Source organism: Ictidomys tridecemlineatus, chromosome 15, assembly GCF_052094955.1.
Source record: "Ictidomys tridecemlineatus isolate mIctTri1 chromosome 15, mIctTri1.hap1, whole genome shotgun sequence".
Lineage (NCBI taxonomy): Eukaryota > Metazoa > Chordata > Mammalia > Rodentia > Sciuridae > Ictidomys > Ictidomys tridecemlineatus.
In genome coordinates this window covers 31,573,573-31,585,985 of record NC_135491.1, presented here as the reverse complement: position 1 = coordinate 31,585,985, position 12,413 = coordinate 31,573,573, and the positions used below count along the sequence as shown (strand labels likewise).

The 12,413-nt window shown below is 35.5% G+C and overlaps 1 protein-coding gene across 6 annotated transcripts in view; it reads left to right on the top strand.

Moving 5' to 3' along the window:
- Positions 1 to 12,413, top strand: part of Tox3 (TOX high mobility group box family member 3) — a 105,185-nt gene that overhangs the window by 71,321 nt on the left and 21,451 nt on the right. For 3 of the 6 annotated variants that reach the window (XM_078032306.1, XM_078032304.1, XM_013365724.4), the window contains exons 2-3: positions 2,863 to 2,928; positions 7,233 to 7,484. In XM_078032306.1, the coding sequence (XP_077888432.1) occupies positions 2,884 to 2,928; positions 7,233 to 7,484 (297 nt within the window). In that variant the 5' untranslated portion in view covers positions 2,863 to 2,883. Of the gene's footprint in view, positions 1 to 2,862; positions 2,929 to 7,229; positions 7,485 to 12,413 lie in introns of all 6 variants that reach the window. The other 3 variants (XM_078032305.1, XM_078032303.1, XM_005318174.4) reach the window with 1 other exon arrangement.

Here is a 12,413-nt window from a genome sequence, read left to right as displayed (position 1 = left end):
AGCATAATGTGTTTATGGCTGTCACCGTCCCCTAGAACATAAAGTAAATTTAATTGTACATAATTCACTTAAAGTTAATTGTCCTGAGGTCATTATACTAGTGATCTGCCCCAAAGCAGCACTTTTTCTCTCAGAATCCGATCTGTTCTTAACACCAAATAAGTAAATCAGGATTCAGAGGTCATGTTTTGAAATGAAATAAATAAAATGAAGCTGGCGTTAAGAAATAAGCTCATCAAATGGAACACGCCCTTTTATTCCAATTAGTCTATCCACCACAGTGGGTGGTTAGGCAACACCCAGTTAAATCTGGATCTCAGATAAAGAATACTTATTTTTTTTTAAGTATAAGTATATCCCAAGTAGTACATGGGATATACTTATCCTGGAGAGGGTGGGGGAGAAGCTGTATATTTGAAATTCCAATTTAAATGGCTGCCTTGTGTTTTACCTGCTCTGAACTAGGAGAGTGACCACTGTGGGCTGCAAGTCTTTAGGCCAGGAGGCATCTCCCTCAAAACAGAGTAGAAGCCTTTACATCTCTTTGAAATGATTTAGAACTGTTCCCCCCTGATCACTGAGTGTTTCCAAATTAAAAGCCATTAATTAAGGCCTTCTGCAGATACAAGAGATAGGCAAGGAGTGCTTTGTAATGCCAGCTCAGTACTTCAGGTGAGAGCTTTTCAAATTACGTGGACCAGTAGAGCCACCTGCTTGGCTCAACGCTGTGGCCTGCGTGGGGCTCGTCAGCGCTCTGCGGTGCCAGGGTTGTTACTGATTTTTCTCATTTCTCCAGGGCAAATACTAATTAATGGATACAATTCACAGCTGATTAGCTGTAGTTTCTTCAGTAATTACATTCGCATACTAACTGTTCAGAAGAGGATTTCTAACCCAGTTCTTATTTCATTCTAAGCTTAATTTGTTTTTTGAATTGTTTAGGCCCTTAGTTTAATAGCCATTTTATTTTTCTTTGTTGTTTTAGGTGCTATTAGATAATAAGTGAGTTTAATCTTAAAAAAAAAACCTCTCTGATAATGAGCTGTTTGCCTTAAATGGATTTCTAATTCCCCAACAAAACCTACATTTAAATAACGTTAAAGTTGTGATACGGGCTGTCGGTGGTTATTTTTTTTGGGGGGGGGCAGGATTGGAACATGGAATATACCGGAGTCTCTTCTATATTCCCCCCCCCCCAAAACTTGATTACAGGCCTGAGCTTTTAATTCTGGCATCATTCATACATCAAAAGCTTCATGACAGAAACCTTTACTGGTTTTTTTTTTTTTTTTTGCATGTATTTGGCATAGTGGAATAATGAGGAAAATGTGTGTGTGTGTGTGTGTGTGTGTGTGTGTGTGTGTGTGTGTGTGTGTGTGTGTTGAGGTGTCATTCTACAGGGGAGAATTTGCCACTCTGGATGGTAACAGCACTTTGGAACCATTAGTCTTTCCTATAAATCCTGTTTAGTTCTTGGATCCCTGACATGATCAAGTGTAGCATGTCAATCCCCTATCTGTAGGTTCAGAGTCAGGCTGAGAGCACCCCCCCCCCCATAAGTGTTTATCAGTCTATGGAGAGGAGGATTATGTGGGTCTTCCATATCCATATATTGGCATCTGTGTTCTGTTTATTCTCTATATCTTTATATCTGTGTATCTGTATATCTGTCAATGTACCTACCTATTTCTCTATCCACCTATCCATTTTTTCCATCCTTCTATCTCTTGGGGGTAAATTCCACCTTTTACTTTAAATTATTAACTTTATTTAGATGAAAGAATAGCTATATACATTTCACCCTTTGGACACCAAACCTTTGTTTTATTTGATGCATTACATAATTTGATGCATTAAATAATTAAATAATTTGATGCATAAATAATGTGCTTTATAAATAGTCCATTCTTATACCATTTAAAAATCATGAAAATAATACAGCTCTAGATAATTATGCCTTTCCATATTGCCAGACTGATAACAGAATGTTTAAGGCAACAAAATGTGCCTATTTATACCATTTGAACCCGAAAATACATTTCTGCCCAAAACCAAAATCAAAATACATTTTGATAACAGGTCCCTAGAAGTAAAGAGCTTAAGTCTGAAATGCTGATACAGTCTTATTTGTGATGATATGAATGGGCTATTGTGTTAGGGAATGAAATAAAAAATTGCTGTGTTCATAGGATCCTGCTTATTTTTTAAACCTCTTTGCATTTAATGTTACATTGAGAGATTAAATATCACTGTTTTCAGCAGCTCTGATGGATATAGATATGGCTTCTTTAAATTCTGGCGATTTAAAATTTTTTTTTCTTTAGTCTTATTTATTTCTATTCGTGCCACACCTCATTCACTTAGAAAATAGAATTTGAGTCCTGGGAATTGAATTTTATTCCCTTTAATTCACATTTTAACCTACCCACACTTGTGACATCTGTTCTTGAAAAGTAAGCTCTAAAATCCCAACATGCTTTAAAACGTGTCAAGGTGATTCTCTTGGAAACTCTTCTCCTACCCTCTGACAAGTGCCAGTTCGGTAAACAACACGGTGGTGATAGGTTGGCCTGGTGTTTGTAATTGTCTCCCTTCACCATTAGTCTTGATGAGAAACAAAACTATTTCCTAGAATTATTGAGTTAGCTTAACTCCAGGCTTTATTTTCCAAGGGAACTAGCTGTCAGCGGGGCTGCGCTTTGACATCTTTCCTGTTTTGAATTTGATCTCGGTGAGACCCCCCATCCCTGACCCCATTCTCCTTACACGGACATTCTTTCTCAATGGCACCTGAGCTGTCCTAACCAGGATTCTTATTAAGCCCCACATTAACATAAAACCATCTCTTTGTTTTTCTTTCAGTTTGGAAATAATAATAACTACATGAGCATGGCAGAAGCCAACAACACATTCTTTGCTGCCAGCGAGGTAGGTGTCTGTCGCGATGGTGTCCCTTCGCGTGTTGCGTACTATTTAGGTAATTGGATAGGCTCGGGAGTCACAGAAGAGAGTGAGATAAATTTGATAGTTTGTGTTCCCTCATGTGGCCCAATGTAATGACTCTGAAGGAGAAATAAGGAAAACCTACCCGAAAAGAAAATAACCAGTCAAATGTTTATCACTTATCCATTGCTTCTGTTGCTTCTGTGCCTAATTTTGTGCAAATAAATAAATAAATAAATAAATAAATAAACAAATAAATTGTTGAAAAAATATACATGAAAACAAAAATAAATTATGTTAATACATATATACACAGAAACTATATTGGTATCTAAGTAGATAAGTAACTGTTTTGGAAATGAGACTAGAAGTGAATTTTAATAGAAGATATTTGAACTTCACATTTCTCTAGGGGTAATTTCATTAAGTTGCCATGATTTGGGAAACTGTGGCAGAGCAGTATTGTAGTCTTTTGGAGGGTTGATGGGGCAATGCAAAATGAGGGTTTTAGCCTCACAGCTTAGCACAGTCCTTGGCTGTATGTAGTAGGTACTCAATAAAAATTTATTGACTAAATGTATGGGTGTGTTCCAAGACCTGGTTGTAGCTGGGAAAGCTGGGTGGTGGAATCTGAATGTAGCATCACATGGGCTCTGGGTTCGTAATCCAGTTATGAGAGTACACATGGAACAAACATTGATATATATATTTTAACCACATTCCTATTATTGACTTAGAACTGTTATTTGGTCTTACTGGTCTACTTTCTACAAAAACCTGGATGTTAATTACACCAAAGAAAGGGTTCCCTAATAATGGTAGCCTGTGTGAGATTTAAGATTTTCAAATAAGAACAAACAGAAGTGTGAAATTGGTCCAAATGGAACATTTCCTCTAGCGGCTTATGTAATAAAAAGTCTTCATTTTCCAAATACATTCAAATATAGGAAACTGAACTGGTTTGACCCCAGAGGATGAAAATAATAATGGCTTTGTAAATGATCTTGGTACCGGGAAGCAAGTGATATGAAAGAAATTAACGCTGAGAAATTATTAGAATAAATGGGGAATCAAGAATGGAGGGTCTTCGTGGATGAATCGTTTTTTACAGTGACCGTCATCCCTAACCAGGAAGACAGCTTAGGTAGCGAATATTGTTTGGCGCTGGCTGCTGTGTTGTTTGTGATAATGAACACAAACCCCATCTGTAAGGACAACATGATGTTTCATTCTGTAGGATTTTTTTCCCTACATTTGAATCAAACATTGATGAAAGCTCTACTGCCAGCAGCTGTTCAGAGACAATTTGATTCCAGCTGTGATAATTCACCGTGTCAGACATTGGCTGTTATATGTTGATACAACAGTTCTCCAGATTTGCATTTTTATCAAAAGGAACAAATGTTTTGAACATTTCAGTACAGATGGTATTTAACCATGTACATTCTACTTTAACATGTTCAAGGTAAACATGGAGAAGTCGGTATCTGCAAAAATAATCACATAAACTCCAAATGATTAGTCTGATATTGGTCATCTGGCGGAGCTACAGAAGTCAGTGTCTTTTATTGTTGATGTCACACATGGTTCTTTTTTTATCATCTCTCAGCCAGCGTTTTGGAAATAGAATGCTTAACTTTAATATTTTGCATCTCTTTTTTTTCCTTTTCCCTGCAGAATACTTCACTGTATATTTAATATTTTACCTCTCTTTAAAGAGGCTTTAAGATTTTAGCATTTCCTTGGTTATAAGTGATTGTGTTATTTTATCGTTTCATTAGGCTCCCATATAGCAATACACGAAGTTCTAACTTAAAATTAATTTGTCTTTTGAAAAATGATACCATGGGGACCTATGATATATAAGACATCTCTCTATTCCTTAACAAAAGTAAAAAATGGAAACCTCTTTAATTTCGACTGCCTGGCATAAGACATGCTTTACGGCAGTGTTTAAGAGGTAATCTTATGTAATGTTTTCACTGTATATCTCTCAATCAAAACATAAGGCCCAAGTAAATGTTAACGTATCACCACATTATAGCCTGTGCCTAATTTCCCAATCACTGCATTAAAAGTAAATTTATTTGGTATTTTAACATTCTAATGAGTGCAAACTAATTCAGGAGGACTGTAGGTTTGCATGCTGTAAAGTCTAAATTGTGCCTGAAACCAGTTCCCTTCACATCAATATTGTCCTGAAGATAACACTACAGGGACTCCGATACTCTTAAGTTTGAAATTCACACATTAGCTTTATGTTTTCTATCTGTGTCATGATTACCCTGACCATTTTTAAAGTACTTTAAATATTTATTGAAATAATATTTCAAGTGTTAATTACAGTGGTAATGAAAACAGCCAAATGCCACATATCAAGAATGAGTGTTTATCCGTATTGTTAATGTGATATGTTAGATTTCATTAAGCAGTAATGGGGTAGCAAATGAGTCACAAATTACAGTTGCATCTGTTACTAGACCACATTAGTGCCAAAATAACGGCAAACGCAGCCATAGGGTTACGTTCATTAGCCAACCACGTTTGTGGCCAATTCATCCCTTTGTTGCTGAGGACTCGGGGTAACGCAGTAAGAAATTGACATCTTTCGGGGTCATTGTAAGAATGCATACGTTGGAAAAAATCTAATATTTCATTCTGGCTTTCAGATGTGTTCTTATGAGTCTGTGTTTTGCATTTATTGACTCTGCTAAGAACCTCAAGGTGATTAGTTGTCCCACCACAGATCCCCACAGCTGTGATCTCTTTATTTCCAGGGAGATGGAAATAGTATCTGACAGGTTCTATGTGTAAGAAGTGTTTTTCGTTGCTTTTTTCTCCCCTAGAGTTTGTTTCTCTTTTTTTTTTTTCCCAATGCTTATTATATGATATCATCCTTGATAGTTTGAAGAATGATGCTTTTTAACTCTTAATTAGTTCTCATGGCCTATAATAGCAGACTCCAATTAACTTGCACAAGTTCATGCTTTCAAATATTATTAATAATAAACGAAGTATAACTTTGACCCTCTGAGCTAGGAATAAAAAATATTGGGTGGCTCACTATATATATATGCATATATGTATATATATACACACACACAAGTCATAAATATATAAAAATATACATACCTGTTATATATAATATATACATTATATAATATATGTTATATATAATAACATGCATATATATGTTATAAAATATAAGGAACAGAATATGAGGGTATCTATATTTATATCTTTTAGCAGACATTCCATATGCCATATATGTTTTATATATGCATGTTATTATATATATAATATATATTTATTCATTTTTCTTTCTGTACCTTGATTTCCCCTCTTCCCCAAACATCCAATTATTTTCTAAGAAAGATGGTTCCTATGGTTGAGTGAGGCAGCCCTGATTTACGTAAAAGAACCTACCGTAAAACACAGAATCTCCGTAGCAGGGAAGAAAAACAATTCATGAAGATGTACTTAAGTTTTGAGATGTCACACTTGTCTAAGCAAGTGAGCAACATCGATGTCATTAGTATGTCTATATCAATATAGCTCTGTGCTCTCTAGGTAGTCTTTAAAAGTTGAAGACTGTTAGAAAATGTTTCGATAAACACATATTAAAATGTTCACATAAAAGAAAATAACCCTCCTTCTAGTTTAAATGTAAGCATGGTGCCTTTTAATAGGAGCTCTGATAATCCTTATATAAAGCGTTGCATGACACACAATTTCCATGGAAGCCTTCATTGCACTTGGGAATATACCAATAAGGAAATTAAAAACCAAACCGCAAATTTAATATTACTTGTTTTATAGATTGTGGCAGAAAGCAAATATGTGTAATGTTCACTTCTGGATTAATGCTGTGTATGTGTGCACCACAAAATCGTCAGCATTTTATGAAGCATGTGGATCTCGTAAGCGGTTTGAGCTGTTTCACTAACATATCAATAAAGTGGCAATTTGTTATATAGCCAAATCTAATGTCGCTGATGCTCCAACTAACAACAAAGACAGATGTTGCTAATTAAGTACGCATTAAAAAACTGTTAATACTGATACTCCATTAAAACCATATGATAATGAGACTTAAATCTTTAATCAGAATGATCAGCAAAACTTTATATATGGAAATCTGTGTTTAAGATGTTTTCATTTGAGAAATAAATATTTGGCCTACATATGTAGTGTTTTCATGAAAAGTCTTTCTTCTTCCCTCCAAGGAGGAATAAAAAAATATAAGGAACAGAATGTGAGGATATCTATATTTTGTTTCCTTTTAGCAGACATTCCATACGCCAAGCCTGGGGGACGAGGAGTTTGAAATCCCACCCATCACGCCTCCTCCAGAGTCCGACCCCGCCCTGGGCATGCCTGATGTACTGCTACCCTTTCAAGCTCTCAGTGATCCACTGCCTTCCCAGGGAAGCGAATTCACACCCCAGTTTCCTCCTCAAAGCCTGGATCTTCCTTCTATTACGATCTCAAGAAATCTTGTGGAACAAGATGGTGTGCTTCATAGCAGTGGGTTACATATGGTAGGCACCACATTTATTGCTTGAAAGTCTTGTTATCTTTTGCACTATCATGATAAAGATCTGAGTGTTCATTCTGGAGTATGTTCCTGCATGTCCACTGTGGACATGTAGACTGTTATACCTGCTACCATTCAAACGTGGGCACAGTCCTGGATCAGTACCTGGTATTGGGTTGATTGACAGTTGTAGAAAAGAGGATGACCAAGGAGATCCTTCTAATATCACCAATTTTTAAGAGGTCTGATTCATGGGTTTGGAAGTAGCCAGTCTTCCTTTGCCTCTGGTTGAATACAGAGGTGTGCTTGATTTGAAAGTTTACCCAGGTGAGATTTTAGAAATGGAAACCTTTATCAGGTGTGCCTGGGTCTTTTGAACTTGTTGGATTACAAGGTAAAATTGATGATACATGATTTGCTCCTGCCTCAAATGAAATATCAAACTGTGATTCAGAGAAAAGAAAAAAAATAATAATTGCTTATAACCAGCAGAGGAAAATATAGAATGGGTTATTGTGTGAAATGCATCTAATGATGTTATTTATTGTCATAAACATCAAATAAGGCACTCTGGAGAGTCAAGATTACTAATGCAATAATTTTGATTCTATTTTTCTTGGTGTGCAATTACAGTCAGCAATCACCAGAGTAAATCTGCTTAAGTATTTTAAACTCTTCTGCTGAGATTGTCAGGTTTTTTTCCACCATAGTATGTAATGCATTTGTGTCTGTCTAGGTGAGGTACTAAGCAGATATTTTAAAACAAGATTAATAGTTTATAGGGCTTTAAAAAAAAAAAACTCTGATAAAATGAAACAGATGTGTTGGTATAACAAAAAACAAATCCTATTTCTTGTTTACATATTTCTCTGCACATTAGGACCATGCCAGTGATGTTTATTGGTTTCATTGTTAATTCCCCAGATAACAGCATATGATTGCAAAATATGTAGTGGATTAGCCGTGCAAAGATTCAGTGTGCTCTCTGAAATACAAGATTACTTTCCCAAATAGGATTGCTGCAACATAATTTTCTTTGCCTGTGATCTTTTGTGTTTAAGCTGAACATGAGGGTTTTTATTTTTAATTTTTTTTTTTTTAAGTCAGAAAAAGAATGCAGTGAGCAGTCGGGAAATGGTCATTAAGTATTCATCAACGTTACTCGACATCACAAATAATTGTTTCCTGTGGACTTTCCTACGTTCTTGTCCCTTTGACACTAGGAAGGAGGGTTCCGTCCCTTTCCGATACAGGCAGGCTTGTAACATTGTGCCTGGAAAATAATAACAATAAAAAAGGGTGTTTAGTCGCCAACCAGGTTTGCCAGGACTGTGCCATTTATTCATAGAGGCTCAGCCAGGCTCATTTAAGTTGCAGAAATAGTTAAGAGACCATATAATGTATGCTAAAATGTGTACTTTATTAAATTGGTAAATATTTATTAATAATATAAGAATCTGCCTTTAAATTAAACATCTGATGAATTACCTTGCCTTAAAGCTATAAAACTGTTATTGCTGCTATAAAAAAGTGTAAAGGAGGCATTTTGACTATGAAATTTCATTTCATGGTCAATTGAATTTACTATATTGGAAAGAACTAAAGATGGAATCATAAAATAATTATGATATTCACATACACTTAAAGAACAATGCTTTCAGGGACTGGTGTTGGGGGAGAGAACTCAATTTTTAATGCTTCTTTTGTAATGTATGGGCTAATCACTAAAGCAGTTGAATTATTTCATTGATTTTTAAAAGTATAGGTACTTCAGCTAAGTGCAGGCTGTTGTCATGGTATTTACATGGACCTCATCACATTTATTGGTGCCTTTTTGAAGTTTGGCTGAACCTGAATGCCATTTATTTGGGCTGGAAACAAACTAATCTTGTTGAAAATTCTAGTAGAATTTCACCTTGAAGAAATGTCATGGGATTTTAAATCACAAATGTTGGAAAAAATAAAATGTACTGGGACAGAATTATGATGAATACAATGTGTCGTTGGCTTTGTTCTGTGGACTACCTGACATGTTCACCTATAAACTTGAATTCAGAATCGCCAGAGGCATGGTTAAAAATAGGTTATGTCAAGGTTCTTCTATATCTCCCTCCGGGTACCGAGTTGGCTGGCTACATCATAATACTCCACAGAAGCCTCCTCAGAGATTTCCCTGAGGAAGGTCACCAGAAAAATAATAAATAATACTTTCTACCTCATGCATTCAGCTTCCCAGTGCACGTTGGATATTTCCTACCTTATGCAAGGCAGAAGTTTTATTATCCAAATGAATATGGCAGTCTGTTAAGGATTACTATGGTGCGTTAAGACTATCATATAAGAAGAAAAGCCAGCTTGTTTATATGTTGCATTGAACCAGCTTTTCTTCAGAGCCTCATCGGTTTTCCTTTAGAATGAGTGACAGTTTTGTCACATTACTGATTAGCTGCATTATTGTTGACAACAAGCACAACACGTTTATCTTCCTTAAATTTATGCCATTATATTTAAAAACAGAAAGCAGGAACATAAAAAAGGGGGATTAAAAAGAGCCCAATGATTAGCATTCACATTTCAAAATATGCAAATAATGCCCTAGTATTCAAAAGTGAATTGCTGAAAAATTGAATGTCGAAGCATTTGTGGCTTCAAAGAACAACCTTGATTTGCTTGTCGTGGATACGTATGTTTTGAAACAGGATGTGGTTGGCAAGTCAAAATCAACTGTAGATTTTGTTTAAAAATTCGTTCCCCTTAAGCATTATTGTCAGTTCAGATGATCATCTGGAAATTATTTTAATCTACAAAAGATCGCAATTCTAAAAATCTACAATGTGCGCTCCAAAGGATTTTTTTTAACACCTCTCTATAATCTGCCCAGCCCGCTGAGTAGCATTGACATCAGTAGTACATCAATTTCAGAAAGTGGATTATTTTTACTAGACAGCTATTGTGACATATTGGGTCAGTCATAAATGAAAGATATTCATGCAAGCATGCAATACTTGTAATGAAGTCTCACTCTGACCTTCTGTATGATTGATTCTGTAATTTAGTTTTCTCAGGCAGTGCCTGAAATGAAATGAAATCATGTTGAACAAGTTTTGAATACCCACAGTGCACCAGGAGAAGAAAAATCTGCAGCCCCAGAGGCTTGAGAGAGAGCAGATGAACGATTTATCTCTATGCTATTATAGCCTATGCCAGCATTCAACATTTCTTCTTCTTCTCCTTTTTTTTTTTTTTTTCTTATTTGGCTTAAGTACTTAATTCTGCAGGTAGCTGTAAATGGGAAAATAAAATGCTGTTCTGATTTAAAATGACAGGACAGGAGTATGTGCGAGGGACTGATAAAATATCTTCAATAGAACTGACCTTTCATGTAGCTGAAAGTTACTGGGGGATTCATCCTCATAATTACCATATAGATTATTTTTATTTCTTTCCTGCAATGAAACATTTCAGAGAGCAGTAGTGCTGATTGAATGAAAATTGAACTTGTTAACATTCTTTTCAGCTTAGCCTGTTGTACATAACAGAAGGTTAGCTTTGATGAATTTCAAAATTCTCTTTGATATCGAAGAAACAGACAGTAAAATAATTGTCTCTAGTCTGATATTTTGTATTGCCCCCCAAAAGAGAATTTATAAAACACACTGATAATTCACACACTTCCCCCCATGCCTACATTATATTCCACGTGTAGAGGACTGGCGTTTTCTGTTTGATTTTGCTTTGGATTTAATTGTGATAGCGCATGTGCCTAGAAAATGCTACAGTGGAGCACAAAATAATAACCAATGTAATATTAGGAAATTGAAAAAGATGGAAGTACAGGAAGAGTCTGAAAGTATCTGTACCTGTTAAGGCACTAGGAAAAAAAAGTCCTATAGAAGATACTCGTGCAGAGAAGAAAATGATAAGCTCTTAAAATATTCATAAGACTCTTAAATCATAAATTACCAGGCTCGTTTTACAAGTTTTTATTTTTCCTAAAACTGTTGGCATGACTCTAATTTTGAAGTTGAATTATTTTCATCTTTACAAAATGACTTTCCTGCCGTTTCATACTTTTGAAAAAATCATACATTAAGAGACATAGCAGACTTTCAATTAATACATTGTTTTTAGCAATGTTGCTTAATGTGTTACAGATAAAACAGTTATTTCATGGGTCATTAATGTGTTTAATGCGTGGAACGTTCTATTAAAACAAGCTCTTATTATTATTATGAACATGTTCATTGCCATTGTCAATAGAGGCTGCACAGCTAAATTCCACAGGATGATTACCATTTAGCCATTTGCGGGGAGGGCACCAATTCTTCATATCAATTGAACAGTTACTTCACTTGTGTTTATTTGGGGTGAAGTTATTGTCAAAAGGTATTTTTGTTGTATGTTAACAATAGAAAAGGCACAACTTACATAAGCAAAAAATTCACTTCAAGTGGAAAAGGACCTAATTATACAAAACCTAAGTAATAAAATGAAAACCATATTAACTTACAGCAAGTATTTATTGAGCACCTACTAAGCGCCACATATTAGGGATTTTTGTTGTTGTTGTTTTGGTACTGGGGATTGAATCCAGGAACACTTAACAACTGAGCAACATCCCTAACCCTTTTTATTTTTCACTTTGAAACAAGATATTGCTAAGTTGCTTAGGGCCTCACTAAATTGCTGAGGCTGGCCTTGAATTTGAGATCCTCCTGCCTCATCCTCCCCAGTTGTTGGGATTATAGGCACACACCACCATATCTAGCTTATGCATTGTTCTTATTCATTAGAAAGTGATTATACTATGTATGAAATTGTTCTTTTTTATTATCAATTCCTCTGTGTAAAACAAAAACTCAGAATCTGAATATAGAATGGTGCTTATTATCAAAATCGACTTTAATTGGCTTTAATTGACAGTTGTCTGCCC